This window comes from Trichoderma breve, assembly GCF_028502605.1.
Source record: "Trichoderma breve strain T069 chromosome 7 map unlocalized scaffold00007, whole genome shotgun sequence".
In the NCBI taxonomy this organism is placed as follows: domain Eukaryota; kingdom Fungi; phylum Ascomycota; class Sordariomycetes; order Hypocreales; family Hypocreaceae; genus Trichoderma; species Trichoderma breve.
In genome coordinates this window covers 1512048-1532167 of record NW_026611593.1, presented here as the reverse complement: position 1 = coordinate 1532167, position 20120 = coordinate 1512048, and the positions used below count along the sequence as shown (strand labels likewise).

The window sequence follows — 20120 nt, the reverse complement described above, 5'->3', positions numbered from 1 at the left end:
ATTGTGTCTTGGAATAGCGAGGCAGGGCACAGGTGAGACCTAGACAATGTTTGCATGGCCTGCCGGCAATGAGTCTGAGGCTCTGCAATTGGCCCAGCCGCAAGAGACAGCCATATGCTTCGCACGCCTTGTCTTTCCCTTTTCATCCAGCCTCGCCATGACCCAGTATTACTAAGGGACCGGTTAGTTGCACTAGGAGATACCCTTACCTGTACTAACAGGTGCTACTGTAAGAGAGTCTGGGTCTGCAGTATCTTGTGTACGAGTACAGGTACTGCCTCTACTCAGGTAGCCGTCAATGCTTCCAATCATCTGCATATTTCGGTCACCTATTGAATGGAACTTGGAACTCGACTTTACGCATGTCCAGCCTGACAAAGAGCCACCGTGTCTGTACCGGTACATGCTCGCCAGCGCATTGGATCTCTTTGCACCGAGCCACGGCCCCAGCATCAAGACGTGGCAAGTCGCTGTACGGGTACAAGTACCTTCCAGCAGCCCTTAGACTGCAAGTTAGCGAACAAACGCTCCACCGCAGCTCTCGATTGGGGGCCAGTCTCAGCCCATGTATCACATGACTCGGCCGTATGTCATGGTGAGGCTAATGTAGCCTTGCCTTGCCTTTTGATATCCATATCGCTTGATTCATTGGAACAGCCTCGAATTCGAGACAAGTGAAGCCTCCCTGCAGCTGCACCGCACAGCTTGTCTCCCTTGCTCAGCCTGCCTTCTGGGCAGTGCTTACGGATACTACTTGTACGAATCTACTTGGTCGATTTGAATTAATTTTCCAAGGAATAATCGCCCTGATCAAAATCCCATCATGTTCTCCACCAAGTCTGCGCAGTCTCTCCGGAAGCTTTTCGCCGGCTATCACGAACCCCTGCCCATCTCCAAGCAGCAGTCGCAGAAGCTGCTCGATGGCCTCAAGGCGTCCTTTCGAAGTCAACTAGACCGCGAATACGGCCGCTCGTCCTCGGACAGCGCCGCGGCGCCCGCCAAGGCCGGTGATGCCGAACTCCAGACTCGCCGGTCTGCCGCAACTCTGCATCTAAAGTCCATTCTCTCCAATCCTTTGTTCAGCTACGACAACAGCAGCAACAAACAAAACGCCGCCCACTTGCCGAAGGCGATGTGGGTGTCGGATCGCGACCCTATGGATGTGTTTGACCATGCCGTGTCAAGGGGCATGATGACGCTCAAGGCGGCCACGGGCTGCTTGGTGGCCAAGGGGCATCAGATGGAGGCTGCTGCGGAGGCAAACTCCCCTACCGCATCATCCTCGGACACGGCTCTCCGAGTTGTTCGGTGGCTTCGATCATCCGGGGCGGAAGGCGACCTCCAGTTCTTGGACAAGCCGGCCTTTATTCGAGCACTGGTTCCATTCTTGGTCGCTGAGAACATGGAGGGAGTGGCCTGGGAATGGATCATACGCACCATGAACGAGTCCGCAGACGTCACCGAAGAGCAGCGTATTGCTCGTGCGTCTTCTTTGTTATCGCAGATTGTCCGCATCAAGAGCCAGTCCCACTACGGAAACCTCGATGCGGCCATTCAGGCAATCCTTGAGGCAGAGCGGCTCTTTGAGCATAATCCTTCACTCCCCAAACTACTTGTTCAGCCATGGAGATCCGTGTCTTGGCTATCTACTGTAGAGGCATACAGCAGAGCAATGCCAACAGAGAAACTTTTCGAAGCACACATGGCCACAGCCGAACGGCTCCCGCGAGCGTTCCCGGTAGAAACAGCGCATCTGCATTTGTATCACCCAACACATCCCGACCACGTTCCCGCCCTGCAGTTCTTCAATGACAAGAAGAGATTGCGAAAGTTGGTGCAGGCGCTGGGTCCTGAGAAATTGAACCTTGCCAAGTTTACAGGCATGGGCACAATACCGTGGATCGCGTTTCTGGGCCATGATACGGTGAATCATCTGAAGCAATCTGGGAGAAGCGAGGAAGCTCAAGGCATCACAGAAATCTTGCGGTCAGAATTATCAGATATATTTGCAGAGACTTTGACGCCGACTTGAGATTGAAAGGAAGGGCCTATTTGGAAAGAGAGAGAGTTTCTTGTATTATTACTATCACGGTCATGGATAAGGCGCAATTTACGGAGAACAACGACATGAGATATTTAGATACCCAGCCTTGATACAGAGGCTTATGAAAACCAACCAAATGTAAAATACAAATTCTATAGTATGCATAGATGCTTCATAAATCCTTAACTTGTCAAAATTTTGCACGCGCTTTCTAATCCGAGAACCCTTCAAACACCTCTTCGTCTTCATCCTCGTCCTCGTCATCTTCTTCATCCTCTTCCTCTTCCTCATCATCTTCATCCTCGTCGTCGTCCTCTCGCTCTTCTACTTCAAATACACCCGAGATATCCCACCTGTCGCCATTGGCCTTCTTGCTCACATACTTTACAAACTTGAGCGCACCACTATCCCGCAGAACGAGCGTCATCTTGTTCCATGCCGCAGCCTGGAAGAACAGAATATTGTCGTCGTCCCCGCTAGACTTGTACACTGCCGCATCCTCGTTGGAGTCGTCGTCACCAGCCATGTACACTTCATGACCACCAACCTCGACGACCTCCTTTTCAGGCTCCTCCACGGCCTTAGCCTTGCCCTTGCCCTTCTTCTTGTTCTTTCCGTTAGTCTTGGCTTCCTCTTCAGCTTGGGCTTCTTCGTCTTCTTCGTCGTCGGCGACGTCTCCCCAGCCGGTAGTTGGGGTGAGGCCCAGGTTGAGCTCCAGACGAGGCTTGCCCTCGTGGCCGGTGGCAAGAGTGTAGTCCATTCCACGGCGGAATCGCCTGGCCATGACGTCGTGGCTCTCAATGGTGCAGCCTGTTGCGACTTGCAGCCAGTTGCGGAACTGACGACTTGGGAAGAGTTTATCCAGCAGCTCTGAAATTGGGGATTCCTCCGCCGATTTGCGAGATTTGCTTGACGCAGAGGGCTGTTGGTAGAGATATCTGTGCTTGTGGGGCGGTTTTGACACTTTCCATGAAGTGGACTTTTCAATAGCTGAGCTTTCCTCGGGAAGAGTGGCCCTTTCTTGTGCTTGGATGTAATCCTGCAAGCGTTTGGAGAATTTCTTGGACAAGACGTCTCCAAGTGTGATGCTCGAGTTCTCCTCAAAGTGCTCCGAGACTTGTTCCAGCGTATCAGGCGTCAGATACGTCGGCGCAATGTACTGCAGCAAAAACTCCAGGTCTGCTTCCTCAAACTCGGCCTCGCTGCCCTTTGCATCCTCGACCTTGACAGGCTGTGCCTGAGGCGCATCGTACTGAGCAGGATTGCCCTGGAGCTGCATGAGGCCGCTGTTCTTTGCGTTTCTCTCCTCCTCGCCCTCGATATATCCGTCCTCTCCAATCTGAGGGATATGGAACCAACCGCTAATAGCCATGCGCACGCGACCACCCTCCTTCTCCAGCTGCTCCTTTGTCTCGGCGTGGTACACCTCTTCGACGTCGTGGAAACTCTCGCCAGGCTGGACGGCGAAGAAGCTCAGCTGGTTCCAGGCGGGAGGAATGACCTTGACCACGTCAGGGAGCGGCGTCTTGGCAATCTCGCCATCTTTGTTCTTGATCTCCTGGATCGGGAACAGACGCAATGCGCCGCCCCATTCGGGCTTCCAAGGAGTGTCGGGATCAGTCAGGTAGAGAATGTAGCTGACCCGCCTACTGCCAATTACATCGTCATGGCAGAGCAGGTAGCAACCGGGAGTGTAGATGTTGATGGCCATGTCCGTCTTCTTGCCGCTCAGAGGCCCGCAGCCCGTGATGCCAGAGACGTAGTTGCGGAACGTCTCGGAGTAAATGGCATCGCGAAGAGAAAGCAGCGAGGGGAGCTTGGCCAGAGACTCGTCGTCTAAGCCATCCAGGTTGGCGAGATCGCCGGACTGGTGGATCTTGTAGATATCCGTCTCTTTGGGGGTGAATTGTACATTGTCGCGGATTTCGCTTCGAACCGACCGGAGCAGCTTGTCATCGACCAGCTCGTGGATGACGGCGTGTTTGTACGGCGAGGACTCTGCGTATTCAGTCGTGTATGATTCTAGAACGGAGTCGTCGAAAAGACCCTTGCGAAAGCGCTTCTTTGCATCTTGTGGGCTTATGGCTACATCTCACAGGTTAACATTCAGCAGAAGAACGACGAGGAGAGGGAAGCTAGAGAGAGAAGAGAGCTCACTGGTCTTGGGCTTCTTGCTGCCGGCTTTTTTGCCAGAAGCATGGCTTTCGGCCTTTCTCTTCATGGTTGCGAGCTGTGTCTTGCTGACTCTGCGCAATTGGCTGCGGCAGTGTCAATGGCGAAAAGATTTGGGTGAAAAGATTTTCGCAAAGAGGTGGGAAATGGCATGAGGCGAGTTGCGAGATCAGCCGATTGCGCATCTCCAACTTTTTTTTTTCTGCCGCCGTCATGTTCTGGCACCACTTGCGTTTCCCCACCAAGCTAAAGTTGCTGATTTCCTAATGTGGAAAACCAGCTATGTACAATCATTGTTGAGATGCATTAAAATGCATTGGTACGACTATTCCTTGTTGTAATTATTGGTCAAGAATGAATCAAGAATAGTCAAATCGTTTCATCTTTTAAAATTGTATGAGTTGCTCTAAATGATTTGGCTAATGCATGTAGTTACGATGACAGTGCATCATGCAGTTTACTATAATGCCATTCGCACAACCTCCTCTCATACTAACATCTTCAATGAGACAGCAACAATTCTTCCCATTTTGCTTTTCAAAGGATTATATTCTTGTATAGAACAGTTCCAGGGCCGTCAGTATTAGTTCATATGATATCCTCTTTCAAAATCCGGGCTCGCTGCTATTAATGTTGCTTCCCTTATTTGGATGACATACCCTACAGGGCACGAGTTTGCTGCAAAACAATCAAAACATCGGGCAATTAACCATCACCTCTTCAAACAATCCCCAGTCTTTGATCAATGAGTTCCATTTCGCCATTTCCCTTCCATTTATCCTCATATTACCCCTCATATGCCGCCAATTGTTGAGCAACGCCTTGCTTCGGCCTTCGGAAAGGACCTGACTAATAAAACGGCCTTGGCTAGCAATTTGGAAACTTTTGGCGGGGACTTGCCAGATTGGGGAATCGGCGCTCGGTTTCATCATGACCGAATTCCTTATGCCCCTCATCAGCACAAAACTACAAAAGGTCTTTTCCTTGGTATATTTTACCCTCTGACGCAATTATTTATAATTTCTAGTATATCAATTCATATTTCATATTCTCTTCCCTTAGACTTTCTATCCAAATAAGCATCCTGTCGAACTCGAAGCCATGGCCTTTGAGAGTCATCAGAAGGAAGTCCGGGATCGTTTCCCCGCCCTCCAGCAAGAGCAGGTCTTCTTCGACAACGCCGGAGGCAGTCAGACTCTTGATACTGTGATTGATTCTATTAGAGACTATCTAAGCTCTACGAACGTGCAACTCGGCGCCTCTTACGCTGTGGGCAAGAAATCAACGTCTGCTTATAGCGCTGGATACGAGGCCGCTGCCAAGTACATCAACGCCAACCCCGATGAGATTGTCTTTGGCGCTTCGACCACTCAACTTCTCCGCAATCTTTCATATGCCCTCAAGTTTAACCCGGGTGATGAGATTGTCGTCTCCCGTATAGACCATGAGGCCAACATTGCCTCATGGGTGGATCTAGCGGAGCGACAGAACCTCGTGCTCAAGTGGTGGAAGCCAGCTCCCGGCCCGAACCCTCAACTTCTTGTTAAAGACTTGGTTAGGCTTTTGTCGTCAAAGACAAGACTCGTCACTTGCACACATGCAAGCAATATCTTAGGCACAATCACTAATGTGCGAGACGTGGCGGATGCGGCCCATAGCGTCGGTGCCCTTCTGTGTGTTGATGCTGTAGCATATGCTCCTCATCGGCCCATCGATGTCAAGGCCTTTGGCGTTGACTTCTACTGCTTTTCTTGGTACAAGGTCTATGGGCCTCACATCTCCATGCTTTACGGTAGTTGGAGCGCGCAGACTCATCTCAGGTCCTTGGGCCATTTCTTCAACCCCTCTGCCACACTAGAAGACAAACTCGGTCTCGCTGCCGGCTCATATGAGTTGCTCCAGTCTATTCCAAAAGTTGTCGAGTATCTAGACTCCAAGTGGGACAAAATCATCGCTCAAGAGGCCAGCCTTCAGTATGAGCTCCTAAGCTATCTCATCGACAAACCAAACGTTACGATTTATGGCGTCCCGAATGAGCACGTCTCGGAAAGAGTAGCAACTATTAGTTTCTCTGTCAAGGGGTGGAATTCCAAAGACCTTGTGGAAGCAGTGGAAAGCAAGTCAACTTATGCTTTCCGTTGGGGGACGTTTTACTCGGACCGACTTGTTCGAGAGACTCTGGGTTTGGGCAAAGATGGCGTTGTGAGAGTAAGCATGGTGCATTACAATACAGGTAAGTCTCTATGCGGTTGCGAGTTAAGGAGAAGACGGGCTAACATGTCATTGCAGTCGACGAGGTGAAAGGGCTTGTCCGTGCACTTGATGAGGTTGTTGGGAATTCGAGCTAGAGAGCTGAACTATAATGAGGAGGCCAAGAAAAGGATTGCGATTTCGAGGATAAAATCCATTAGACGAAATGAGAGTAAGATCTATGAACAGACGGCAGGTTTATCACATAGTAAACAATGTAAATTATACTCTAGAGTGGCACTTCAATGATGTCCCAAAGCTCTACAGCAACATCCATATCTTGAGCCACGATTTGAATCATACACTTTTTCTGCACCACCAATAATGAAGACGAACACGATATTCCGCGAGATGTCCAAGCCACCCATCAAAGCATATCCGAATCGATCGAATCGATATTACCAGGACAGGGTCGCAAATTTGACAGACTTGTATTCCAACTAAAGCCGCGGCCCGCCCAATCTGGCATCGCAGCCACTGCATGGCGTTCCCGTCTCCTCCAGTCTTCACATGCATTTTCAGGGTCCAAAAGCCAACCCAACGGCACAAGCCGAGTGATCTCATCTACAACCCCACCAATTCGATTTGCTTTCCCTTAGCTCCTTGGCGTAAATCTCTCTTTTCGATGCTGATGTGCGATTTTTTAAAGTTATGACATCCGCGCCCCCTGACCAAGATCTTTTTAGACTTTGGCGTGGCAGACCTAAACATAGAACTGGGATAGCTAGAAGGCTTTCTAGACTTACAACTTTCTATTTCTATTTTGCCAAGTCTTCCTTTTAATCAAACTAATTAATTCAGATGAGATCTCTATACCTGCTTTTTCGCGTGTTATCGATGTGACTTCACTTATGCATCTCCAAGCCTCCAACGTCATCATGCTTACCTACCTAGGTAAATGATATTCTAAAGAACATCCGTTTATATAGTCTATAAATTAGATATTACATACAAACATCACATTGATATTAGCATCTGAGGAAGAAAGGGCTCTTCATTAGGTCAAATTTATTACGTCAGTCAATTAGTGGTAGGTAGTACCAGGTATTATCGTATCGTATCTCGGCATTGGCAGCTCGCTAGACAACGCATTCTCGCCTAATCAGACAGCCCATCACATTCAGCGTGTATTGTTACATCTGTAATCCTCCACTAAAAGCAAAGATATTATCCGAGACGGCGTCCAGAGTCTCGCCGCTCGATTTAGTGGCTCAATTGACAGCTTACAAGGCAGCGGCCAACACGGCAATGGCCGCACCAACGAAGCTGCCGGCCGATGCCAGAGGGGCAGCAACGTTAGAGCTTGTAGTGGAAGCCGCAGAAGTTGTCTGCTGTGCTGCGGAAGTGGCAGTGGTTCGGGAAGCGGAGTTGGTGGTGGCGGGGCCAGAAGTAGAAGACTCGGCGGTGGTGGATGACTCGGAAGAGTCGGTTGTAGACGAGTCAGAGGACCCAGTCGTGGCAGTCGAGGAGGAGGACTCGCTGGCAGTGGTAGACTCGTGGGAGGCCTCAGTCGAGCTGCTGGACGACTTCTCGTTGCAGACAACCGAATCGGGAGTCGAGACTCCGGCAGAAGAGCAGATCTGCTTGGCGTAATTGACGGCTTGGGTCTGAGCGGCCTGGTCGCAAGATGAGGCCAGGCAGCATGCGATGCCGTTGAGGAAATCGGCGTTCTTGCAGATACAGGCAATGTCGAGCTGTCCGCAGCCAGCAATCGAAGTGCCGGTGGTGAATTGGGTCACGCAGCCCGTCTATGATGGTGTCAGTGTACAGTTTCTTCTTACAGTGGTTGTTGTTACGGACGAGGTGGAAGTGCAGACTCCATCAAGCTGAGAGTAGCCTCTTCCTTGATAGTCTCTGGCGATGGAACATGTTCATGTATGGATGCAAGGAGTTGTTCTTATGATTGTTATTTTTGTTGTTACTTACAGCGCAGGTAGGGATCCCGGATTGGGCGGCGGCAAGGCCGGACAAGAAGACGAGCGAGAGGACGGAAGCCTTCATCTTGAACGATTGACAGGTGATTGACACGTGAAAAGAGAGTTGGGTGAAGTTCTTTTCGGGATAAGCAGCAACAATCCGGTGTGAATTTGGATGAGGGGAAAGGGCCAAGAGAAAAAAAAAGAAGAAGAGGATTCAAGGGTTGGAGAAGCAAAAGGGAGGAGGAGGATTCCCCAATGGCCTCGAGCTGCACCCAACACACCATTAGCAGCCCATTTGGGTGCTAGCGATGTTCCGTATCTGGGGAAGGGAGCCTTTAGCGGCCTCTTAGCGCGCGAATCACCTGAAGCTTGGGAGCTTCCGCCTCTTGGCTAGCAGTCGATGGTGCCAAAGCCACGGCGGAACGTGCCCTGAAGCCACTGATTGGGGCTTTCCAGCCATTACTTTTGCACCGCGTGGGAAAAATGCGGCCCCCGACAAAGACAAGCCAGGGGTCTTGCGGCCAATGCGGCCAATCGGTCATTCTGGTGTGACGGACATGGACTTTTCTGCTAACCCGAAAGGCTGTGCTGGCTGTTTTCTGTGATGTTGTTTTTTATTCGTCCGTCACACCAGCAGCGCGTTCTTACTCGTACTCGCACTTTGACAGTTTGCAATTGATACGAGGATAGACTAGGAGTAATTGGCTAGTTTGCATGTACATGGCATCAATTCCTCAGCTCTAGTCTGACAGACCTCGGATAGTAAGACAGGCCAGGCCGGAAAGATGCAGTCATCGTCCCGTATGTTGCTTTCGATACTCGGTACGGAGTACCCTGTATTCCGTACCTCTCGGACCGTGTATGTGCATGTACTCGTAGGCAGCTGCCAGCAAAGACAGCTCCAAAGACAAGGAATAGATTGGCCATCATACGAGAAGAGACAAGGAATATCGACATTCGGTAGATCAACGTGGAAAGGATGCCATGTATGATTGCATCTGGCCTCCACCCATTTCCGTCCGTGCAGCAAAGTATCCATTGTAAGACTGAGTATCCGATCTGTGGGGAGACTGATGATACCCATTGCCCATACCCATGGCGAAAAACGGGTAAATGGAACAGCGAGGCTGCAGGGATCCAACGTTACTCTGCTTCCGCTTGGACCTCTTTGCCATTCATCACGGCTCACTTGATGACGTAGCAGAGACAGGGCCTTGAGGGTGAAGCTATTGTGATGCCCGGCAGTATCAAAGTGCCATGCCTAATAGACTGAGATCCAGTTATGCTCTGCATTGTGATGATGATGATGGCTCAACAGCTCATTCTTCCGTGAAATGCATAATGACAATAGCATCCATTATTCATAGCCACCTTATTCTAAATCCACATTGAGTAATTGCAGCATGGCACTGACTGTTCAGTTGCTCCCTTGATATCGTCAACATTCTATATGGGGGCGTTAAATGGGGCGTGAGCACCAAAGTATATGCAGTTGCTGATTCTTTTCAAACGCCTAGAAGCAATTTCTCCACCGTCAAGCGTACAGTCCTCTCCTCTTGACCTGTCTCGTCGATGACTTATACTTTCTTGCCCTGTCTCAGGAGCTCAGAGACCTTTGGTGGCAGGACCAACGCACTCCTGTCATTTCGCCGATAGAAGTCGACCAGAGAGATGGCTGTCTGCTCTGGTTTATCTTCGTGAATGAAATGCCCAGCATCGGGGAATACTTGGAGAGCATATTTTCCTATTTCGTATCAAGGCATTAGCCGCAGGAAGCTTCACTCCCGTATTCGTATATAAGTCCAAAACATATATAAACATACCTTGCATCTGCCCAATTGTCAACTCAGTGTCTAGTCGATCCGTGCCGGCAAGCAGCAACAGCTTTCCACCACGAGCCCCCAAAAACTTCTTGCTCAAACCTACGAACCAATCTTCCCAAAACGGCTGCGTAGCCGCAAGATTTGTCCTCCATCTCCAGGGGCGAGATACATCTTTGCTCTCATCCCAGACCAGTAGGGCTGGCACCGAGGCTCTAGCAGAAACTGAGTTTCTAATAGTCCGAGTCCTGATGTGCCAGTCAATGCCCGACTCGACAGTTGCAAACCCCCCTGGTCGCGTGGACAGGTACGTCTGCATGCTCTGGAGTGCATCCATTGCAGAGCCCTCGACGACATCTAGGACCGCATATGCTAGGAGGGAGGTGCCTAGTTTCCCAGACATGGCCAGGTCGGTGACAACAGCGCCGCCCAATGAGTGGCCCACGAGGACGATTGGGGGCAGCTCTGGCCAGCTCATTTGTGTTTTTGTTGCCTCCACCATGGCCAACAGATCCGATGATAGCGTATCAAGTCTCAAATCCAGAGCCGCACCATCAGGCGCAGTAGTAGAGCCGTGGCCTCTGCAGTCGACTGCCAGTATGCCAGCATTCGGCAGTCGTTTCCGTATCTCAGAGCCTACCAGAGCAAAAGACAACCCCGAAGATCCAGCACCATGATGCATCACGTACAATGGCCCCTTATCCACTGGCGAGTTGAGGTATACATGGTAAGTCACCTCCGGGTTTGTATCCGACTTGAGAAACAGCTCTCGTTCAAAGTAGGTTGTCCAGGGAATCTGCTCCAGCGTCCGGCCCCTCGCTACGCTGCGTACCGTCAGCCCGATAGCCCATAAATCAAGTGCTTGGCCATGTCCAGCACAGGTGTAGTTACCCTTGGGGGCGAGCAAAGAGCTTCTGGCTCGGCGTCGGGATAATCGTTCCCGTGGAGGAGACCGAAGAGGCCGAGGACGAGTCGTCGTCCAGTCCCTCTGGCAGCTCCGGCACCTGGTCTTCCTCAGCCTCGTCCAGCTCCTCAAAGGGCTCGGGAGCAAGCCCAAGCTTGGATTTTGCCCAAGCTCGCTGGAGGTCGCTCATGATGGCGCCGTGTTGCTGGAGCACAGCAGGTGATGTGAGTTGATCAAGGTCCAGCCATTCGCAGATGCGGGGGTTTGGATGATCCGTGGGGACTCAATTGACGACTACAGCCGCTGCTCAGTTCGAATATCGCTGGTGAGCGTCAAGCGGTCGCAATCTCTCTTGGATAGCCTTGAGATGGTGTGGGATTATCGCAGTCTTCTATGGTTGGGTCTTCGACCAAAAACCATGTATAGGCCATGTATGTACCTCATTGTTACGAAACCACACAAAGGAAGTCGGTCAATAGGCTGGCCGGAGTGGGGCCAGCCTTGGTACACACTGTGAAATGTATAAAGAAGTTGACCAGATACACAGTGCGAATGTTGAAGCCTTGCACTCACTTCAAGTAGCAGATAATAGGAAGATTTTGGCTAGTGTATTTAAAAAGACATCAAATAAGGGAGAAAAGATTTCTATTTTATTTCAACAGAAATTCAAACTAATGTCACAAACCTTTATGTTTTGCTTCTCCTAAATTTGTATCTATTCGGTGCGCTCTTGGAGGACTCACGTATTGTTTACTCATCATTTGGCCATCCTCGAGCTTGACGACAACGGCCAAAAGCTAAGGAATGATGATGTGAGCAGCCACAGAAAGCACTCTCTTTCGCCAGAATTTCTAGCTTTCCAACCTCTTCCAATCTGTTCTAATGGGAGAAATTCTCTTTGGGGCGTGCCCGTGCAAGTGTTGTTCTGTTCGACTCTTCTCGACTTCGATAAAGGGACAAAAGTCAGAAAACACCTTCAACACAATATCACGATTCTTCTCGTATTGGTGGAGGGAAACAGATCCATACGGTACGGAAGTGGCCAATTAAGCGTTACACAAGCCCACCTTACCCCTAAGCCGGCTGTAATCTCTTAGCTTGGTCTACTATCAATCTCATCTCGCATACCTCTTAAGCAAGGGAAACCTTCCTGGACGCGCTTACACAGTCTCATCCGATGTCTCTGTCACACCTCGATCATCGTCAAATGGTGCGTAATATTTTAGTTCAATATTCATAGCAATATGTTGGTCCCTCACATATCAGGCGTCTACTAGCTCGCCAGGGCAGTGCCTGAATCAAACTTGGGAATAAACGCTTGGTAGATCGCTTGGCTGCAGTGCATGACATGAAAAACAGTCCCTTGCGTCGTGGTTCAACCTAAGCGATCCATTCAGACGCTCATACGTCCACTCGGTAACCCGTAGGAGGCAAATAATTCCATCAAGGGATATGCAATTTCGGCATTAGCAGTAAATATTCCAAGTCAGCATGCAGGGAGGCGCTTGTAGCCAGCTCTGTTGGGCAGCAAGGTTACACAAGATGCGTGCAGTATTGAGTCGAGCCTCCTGCATTGATAGTCGCTGAGATCGCCGATTTCCATGTTGTAATTTCTTTTCAGCTTTTGTTTGTGTCGTCAGTTCTGCACGGCCCCTGAATTCGTTCGTTCGTTCGTTCATTCAATCATTCTTCTGCTGACATTCATCCGCTCTGCCACCGCTCGTCCAATGGCTCAAAGGCGTCTCTTGATATGCAATAGCCGCCACGTCAAACGACTGGACAAGGTCATTTTGTTAGAGACACGGCGCTGACGTATAAAATCCACCAGTGTCTAAGACAATATTTCCGGGGATCACACCGCATGTTCCCAAAACATGGATATGGACCCAGCGGCACGGAACCAAGATCTCATATCGTAGTGCCGGCTAATGCCAGTATCAATTTCTCTCGATGTGCAACTCTTGCCTGAATAGCAGGGGGTGGAGGGGTCCTCACATGTGTGGCAAACACAGCAGCCGTGTCTCAGACCTCTATTGGGATACTGATCGCCCCTTTCGGATGTGGTCTTTGTAGTCTTTGGAGGAAAGAGATTGCATCCGCCATGAGCCAATAGCTTGCAATGGGATATCCGAGTAGGCGAGAGGGCTTCGGAGGCTTTCATCCGGCAGGCAACGGTCGTTGGGGTAGAATTTGAGACAATGCTCTCCAAATGAGAACCCTCGGAGCAGCTGTTTCATCTATTCCCAATAATAACTGCTGGTCACAGCCAGCCAACTGATCCCCCAAGACACGCAGTCTTAGTGCAGCGCAGTAAGACTCTTTGAGGCATTGTGGCCGCTCTCCCTGCAGGTCATCGATACGTGCAACACGGCCTCTGCCTATCTGGTACCCCGGATGCATGCAAAGGCAGGCGACTAGTCGATAATGAGCTGCGAGAATGGATGCTATCCAGAGTATAAAGTTAGCACTATCCATTGTCCACGAGGTCGATGGTATCACGATTCGGACTTAACCAAAGTCTAGGTGCTTACACGGCCAGGGCCGAGCCGAACGGGAAATCGCCGTCTACGGGGTCCGTTAGACATGGACAATCGAATCTTGCCAAGTAGCTTCGAGATGCGGTGGCAAGTATCAGCCATGTACTCTGAAACTTGTCAAATATCAAATCATCCTATTTCTTAGCTGCATCTTGGTGTATGGCCATCTGCACCTTTGGGTGACATGGGATGACACAGTGTATGTAGGGGCATGAGTCTCAAAACAGGGCCATGGGTGCATGTGCATACATCCGACGTCCATCGGAGGTAGCTCCGCTCTCCGCCTACCAGTAAGAACCCCCCTGGAGAGGCCTAGAAGGCCAAGGAAACCGGTGGGATCCTCTGGGACTGGGCGTCTGAGATGATTGATTCCAACTCTCTCGCAAAGCAGGCCTGAAATGCTCCAGCTGAACAAGTCTGAAAGTGAGAGAGAGCCGCTCCAATGGGTGGTGGCATGATTGATGATACGAGCGAGATCATCATTACAAATTGATTCTGGCACGCCGCATGTGATGCTGATGCCTCTTTGAGGCTTGGACGCCAAAGGAAGGGGCTTTTGATCTGATCAACAGCTAATTGTGTCTAATTATCTCGACTAACATGCATGGCGCTGGCGTGAATACTAACCAACAGCAGTTAAGAGGCCAAGGCAAGGTAGGGCGTGGATGGAGGAGAAGATGGAGATGGAAAGGGACAGGAGAGAGAGGGCCATTGCTGTATAAGCACATGTCACGAAATTGAGAAAAAAGTTCCATATGAGGCAGTGCCTGCTTCAAGGTAGCAGCAGCCAACCTAAGGTATGTACGTACATGCACCTACCTAACTGAAACTTGTCCTGAGGCGAATCCATTTTCGCCGGAAATACTGTACCTGGGTCCTACCTACCTTTCCCACCTTAGCCAAGGTAGCACTTTCTTCCTGTATGTCTTAATAATGGCAGCTGCAAGCGAGCTGCTAGCAGGCACGACACATACAGTAGCTCAGGCAGGTATTAGGGATTTGCGTGGATACGAGCCAATCAGTTTCTCATAGATTGAGGCATCTAAGCCGCACCAGCGCAAACAGCGCAATAACCGGGGAAGCAGTTGCACATGAGCTGCTGCGGAGTCCCTGCCATCCTTGATGATGCTACTAAGGCAGATGCAAAGAGCCGGTACCTCCAAGGTACAGGTTAGTACTCCATGTACTCCATCACGGCCAACCACGAAGTAGGTCACTCGTACTACTCGTAGAGGCAGTTGCTGCTTTGTGCCTGAGATGGTGATAGGCGCTGGCCTAGTGCGTTTCGTAGCGCCTAAATTCCCATTCAAGGCTTTTAGCAGTTTTCTCTGCATTTGAGCCGAACCAACACTGCGGAGCCTCGCTCGGGAACCGCTGCCACATGCCGTCGCTCGAGCGATTTTCGACCTAAGGGCTAAAGTACTAGCAGGGAGAAATGGAGAAGACGATTGTGCTACCGGCCTGTGCCTCCGATAGTCGTCCAGAATCGCCTCGAGGTACGCGCGCTGTACCTGTCGTCTTGGGGCTTGGCGCATGTTCGGCGAGGTACCTTGCCGCTCCCCCAAAGGTACCCACAGCGTCCTGCCCGGTCTTCAGCTTCCTGTCTCCAGTTGCAAAGACTCATCAAACTCGTCCTCTTTTTGCTTCATTCCAGCATCCAGCCATTGGACGGCAAAGTGCCCAGCAGCTGAGCCGAGTTTTCGAATCGACGCAGCTAGCCCTCAAAATGTCTGGCGCCGGTGCGGATTGGCCGCTGTCCGAGCTCGAGCAACAACGACTTCTTCCTGTCGTCCCTTGCATGCAAGGAGCCCTCACCGATTTCGCACGAGGCGCCAGAACCTGGAGCGGCTGAGATCCGCACAAACGCGTGGCGCGCATCTTGCGTCGCATCTTGGCCCAGCCACGAATCACCCGGTCTTCTGTACCTATCGAGCGCTGCCAAATATCAAATATCATCCCAGCGTCGCTTGACGGGGGAGTCGGCTTCTGATCCGTGCTCGCCAAGACTAAAAACCTTCAACTCTGGCCCACCCCTCAGGAGATTAACGCCGTTAGGGATAGAAGACGTTTGGCAAAGTTACTTCGGCCGCCGCGCTAATGGGGAATCTTTGTTTGCCCATCAGCCTTGTGAGGGTCTTTCGTTACAGCAGGGGAAAAGGCCATCTCCTCGCCGCAAACCGCACGGCCAGCCATACGTCAAGGCGATCGCGATCGGCTCTGTTGCGTGGCCTGTATGTGCCTCACGGAACGCATCGTACCTCGAATGACTATTGCCAGGCCGCTAGGATCAAGAGACTGCTTGTCTATTCGCCACGTTGTCCATTTCTTTTGCCGGTATAATAGCCCCCCTATCAACCCCAATAATCAAATATCTCGTGGCCGTAGCAACTTCGGTTGTACCCGAAATCCCGCCTAGCTGGGGTTCGCTGTGCCGTCTTTGCGGTGTCCGGCTTGCCTTCTCATCAATCACCCTCGCCGCCGCTGTTCACGCTCGGGTTGCTCGTGGGAGTAGGTTTATCTAACATGCTGTTAGGTGCAGACGGAGCTGGCCGTGGCAAATCGTATGGACCTGTTTTCTGTGAGGAATCGAACTTATGCCACCACTGCCACGCCCACTAGACGGGCAGAGCGGCGTCAGAACAAGCGCAGCGCCTTGACAGGGACTGGCCTTGAATGGGACCTGCCGAGGGGCTATTACGGAGTACGGCGCGCCATGCTAGGACTCCCGCCTCGCAAGGTCCACTTGTGTAACAGCACACACCTCACAGGTACATACTCGAGCTGCTGTATCCGCACTACCATGGCCTGTGTACGAATGGGTATGCTCGTATGCACGTTACGGAGTGCGCAGCACCTGAAATTGCCAAGGCAAGTATTTAGCACAGAGAGCCGGCATATGTGGCCTTCGTGGTGAGATCTGCTGTCAACCCATCCTCGATTGCACCAAGATGGAAGAGGAGGGGGTGGGTAAAGTACCCAGTAACAATCCATCAGGATGTGGATCAATCTCCTACAGTACGAGTACAGGTATTTGTACAAGAACACCAACAGGGAACAGTACGATATACGATGCAATCCAATGGAGAGGAATCTGACCTCGGAGATGGATTTACCAACTAATAGCAGTTATTCATCAGCGACATTCTCATCCGGACGTTTTGGGGGTACACCACAAGTCTAAGCCTTATCACGCGAATTATGCTACCAGGAAGGGCGGAAGCGTGCGAACGTCCCCACTCAAGAACCACAACCCGAATCCTTCGGGTCTGCGCCGTGTGTACTTCGCACGTCGTCGTTTGGATTAGTCCGGAGGCGTTGTTGGCACATGTAAAGCGAAAGCGAAGTCGCCGTCACTCGGACTAGCAGCGAATTCGCTCCTGTCGCGTATTTGTCTCCCTTGCTTCGCCGTTGATTGACACAGCGCTAACAACGGCCTCGATTCAAATCTCAGCCGAGACAATTTCACCCAGCGCTAGCATGCTCCGTAATGCCTTTGGGGACATTTTGACCAGCCGGGGATCGCTTATGACGCATACATTGGCCGCCGGTGGCAGCCGCCGCCGCAAACTGCTCTGGTTGCGAGCTGTACGAGTATCAACCCACCCGCTAACTTTAGATTGCGAGCAGAATTGCGTGTGGTGGATATGGGGTGGAGAGCTGCCCGGATGAAACGTTGTCGGTCTGAATAAGCTGGGTCATTGGTCTCTCCCACAAGCGTGGATCAGGCACAGAACCGACGATTTACGAGGAACCCACGATATGGCCGACTATGCTTGTGCATACTGGTATGCGGAGAATTGATACTAGTGCTCGGTCCTATACTCCGCCTCTGTGGATTTGACCGTTCAAGCGGCTTTAGCCGACAGAATGTTGGCCGTCAAGGCTGAGAAAAAAACAAGGAAGGGAAGAAAAAATAATCTCAAAAGTTTGCTGATTAGGGGGGGTGCTTCAATTGGAGCATCTTATACCTGACCAGAAGGATCCGTCAGAGTGCAACCTGTTGTATGCATGGCTCACTTGTACAGTATGCCTGCTGACTTCTTCTGGGAGGCGTCAAGGTCTCAAATGCTTACCGTGGTCGCTTAGTCTTGCTTTCTCGGGATCGGTTGGCCGGCGGCCACAAGATTGATCTCATGGAGCTAATTGATTGCCTTTGGCCCTTTTTGCTTTAATCGCCTCCCTAAGGCGGAAACGTGGGGATTGCAAAGTTCGATGCGTCTCTCCGAAAGGGCTCGCCTGCGGGTAACACCAGCAAAGTGGGATCGAGGGCCTGGGACTAAATGACACTCTTTCGGACAATTTCCCAGCTGCAAGATACGTGTCGTCCTGCTCACAAAGTGAACAACTCGTGTGCGACTTGGGCAACTCGAGCTGACTTTGCACCGCCATACCGCTTAAGTCCGTGCCCTGGAAGAGCTGAAAGACACGACCATTGCCACTCAAGGTAGGTAGTAGCGTTATAGTACGTGTATCACGTACTACTTGCATATGCCGGCGCATTCCATCAAAACGGAATAGGTACGGAGGTGCCCGCATCGCCATTTTTTTTTTCTTATCCTCTTTTCCAGCCCTGCAGATGGCCACTTACCTGTACGACCGGGTCTCCAGCATACGGCTTGAGCTGAAAGAGTTGGAGACCGGCAGATGGCTGGACAGGGGATCCTGCTTTTGGGATGGTCACTGCCAGCCCTTTTTGCCCTCGTCTCCCTTGCGTCGGACTAGGTTTGTACCTTTTTCTCTTTTCTTTTCCTTTTTTCTTCTTTTCCTTCTCCATCTCGGCCCCTCTCGCTACTTTTCCTGGTTTTAGTGCAGCTAATCATTGGTTCACTAGTCTCACCCTTGCCAAGGTTTCTCATGCTATGACCTAGCAAGACATGTACTACACTTCTAACTAGGTAGCTTGTATTATCCTCCTTCGTACGATGCCCTACGATGCCGCCACACAGGCGTACGAGAGGGTGAGCCATCAGCTGGATCAAGTCTCACCCGGCCCTGCCTCCCGGTTCTCGAAGCCTTCTTTTTGCTTTTTCCATTCCGCCCGTTTACGGCAACGCTATTGGTTGTGCGACATGAATCTTACCGCAAATCAAACTTCCCCAAGGTTTGTTAAAAATGACAGACAGGCCTTTAGCGGCAAACCCTATGTGTCCCAGGATGGGGATTTGCACCAGTTTCCGTGGAGCATCGCGATGAGCTTGCCACGGGCAGGTGGTAAGCAGACAATATCAACAAGTACATGCTCATACATGCTTGTACTTTGCTCTGATGGAGTCCTCGTTAAGAGGCCCCTCTCTCTAAATCTTCGAGCCGAGGCCGCCGGTACTCTTCTTTTATATACACGCCCAGAACAACACCGTGTGCCACCCTCTCCGGCAAGCCCGCTCGGCAGCTTTCCCCTTTGTCTCATAATCACACAGGAAAAAAAAAGGATACGCATATTCGGACCTGCAAATTGCTGCCTGGCTAGAATGCAACAGCTACTGCCAAAAACATCGCCTCCATACATTTTGTCATCATCATGCCGATTCCGCTCACAAGTGACAAATCCTGACCCAGATGCTCAGTGGCCGACAATGATACTTCATGTGGGAGCACGTCTCCACATCGGTTGTAGTAAGATGACGACGGTTTAAACAACCAAACAACTACAAGCTAGTATATTTTTTTCTTCTATTTTCTTGCTTCTCACAGCCCGGCTCCGTTTCTTTGCATTTCATGTGAAGCCGCGTCGCTGCTGACCTGTCAGCCAAGCATCCGCCTTTCACCTCTGACGGTCGACGGCTGCGCCGCTTGGCACATGCCACACAACCCTTTGTGGGCGAGGTCCAGCGGGAAATGCGCCGTTTTGATTCTCATCAAGTGGACCCATACTTATAAGTACTTAGTTGTACGCCTGGTGGTTGCCGTAGATGTACCAAAAGTGGTGTCGACGTAGGGGTGTCATGTACGTACGGCTCCTCTTGTTTTAACAACTCAATATCGCCCTCCCCACACCAAAAGGGCTGGGTGGTCGAGAGTGCGCATCACCCTTGCTGTTGCTCCAGCCAGTGACAGGCTTCATAGCCCATCGGCAGGCATAATAGCCCTATGGAGGACCCCGGAACATGGTTACTGGGGCAGAGTGCATTACACAGGGTGTCACAAAGGCTGGCTGCTAGAGTAACCTACCTGGTTCTCACTGAGCGTCTTCCCGCTCTGTGTTCTTTCCCATCAACCTTCCCATCGTCCGGCCCTCGTCAAAGCCACCCATCTCGATCTGCCCGTCCGGTACCAAGGAGTCAAAAGAGATTTCATAGATTACCAGATCGGGTCTGGCCAAGAGCTGGTAATGGAATCCCCTTTAGCTCGCATTCACCATCAGCTGTCTTAGGTCAGCTATACTTTTGCCACCAGAGAGGTTGAGCGTGCTCTGGTTTTGGTTTTGGCTCATTGGCATCACGAGTATTGGCAAATCCAACACCACCAGCACAGCTC

At 51.0% G+C, this 20120-nt stretch overlaps 5 protein-coding genes across 5 annotated transcripts; 2 read left to right on the top strand and 3 right to left on the bottom strand.

Moving 5' to 3' along the window:
* Positions 1-823: 823 nt before the first annotated feature.
* T069G_10675 (uncharacterized protein) lies at positions 824-2032 on the top strand (the record flags this gene model as incomplete). Its single annotated transcript, XM_056177885.1, has 1 exon — positions 824-2032. The coding sequence occupies one exon, from the start codon at positions 824-826 to the stop codon at positions 2030-2032; it is 1209 nt and encodes a 402-aa protein (XP_056024175.1).
* A 223-nt stretch (positions 2033-2255) lies between these two features.
* On the bottom strand, positions 2256-4265 carry T069G_10674 (oxoglutarate and iron-dependent oxygenase degradation c-term domain-containing protein; the record flags this gene model as incomplete). Its single annotated transcript, XM_056177884.1, has 2 exons — positions 2256-4129; positions 4202-4265. 2 exons carry the CDS (start codon positions 4263-4265, stop codon positions 2256-2258), a joined length of 1938 nt encoding a protein of 645 aa, XP_056024174.1.
* Positions 4266-5146: 881 nt separating this feature from the next.
* Positions 5147-6564, top strand: T069G_10673 (aminotransferase class-V domain-containing protein; the record flags this gene model as incomplete). The annotated part of the gene is made up of 3 exons (XM_056177883.1): positions 5147-5203; positions 5279-6449; positions 6506-6564. The coding sequence occupies 3 exons, from the start codon at positions 5147-5149 to the stop codon at positions 6562-6564; spliced, it is 1287 nt and encodes a 428-aa protein (XP_056024173.1).
* A 1125-nt stretch (positions 6565-7689) lies between these two features.
* On the bottom strand, positions 7690-8467 carry T069G_10672 (CFEM domain-containing protein; the record flags this gene model as incomplete). Its single annotated transcript, XM_056177882.1, has 2 exons — positions 7690-8214; positions 8393-8467. 2 exons carry the CDS (start codon positions 8465-8467, stop codon positions 7690-7692), a joined length of 600 nt encoding a protein of 199 aa, XP_056024172.1.
* A 1495-nt stretch (positions 8468-9962) lies between these two features.
* Positions 9963-11299, bottom strand: T069G_10671 (alpha/beta hydrolase family domain-containing protein; the record flags this gene model as incomplete). Its single annotated transcript, XM_056177881.1, has 4 exons — positions 9963-10129; positions 10209-10238; positions 10308-11029; positions 11097-11299. 4 exons carry the CDS (start codon positions 11297-11299, stop codon positions 9963-9965), a joined length of 1122 nt encoding a protein of 373 aa, XP_056024171.1.
* Between the last annotated feature and the right edge of the window lie 8821 nt (positions 11300-20120).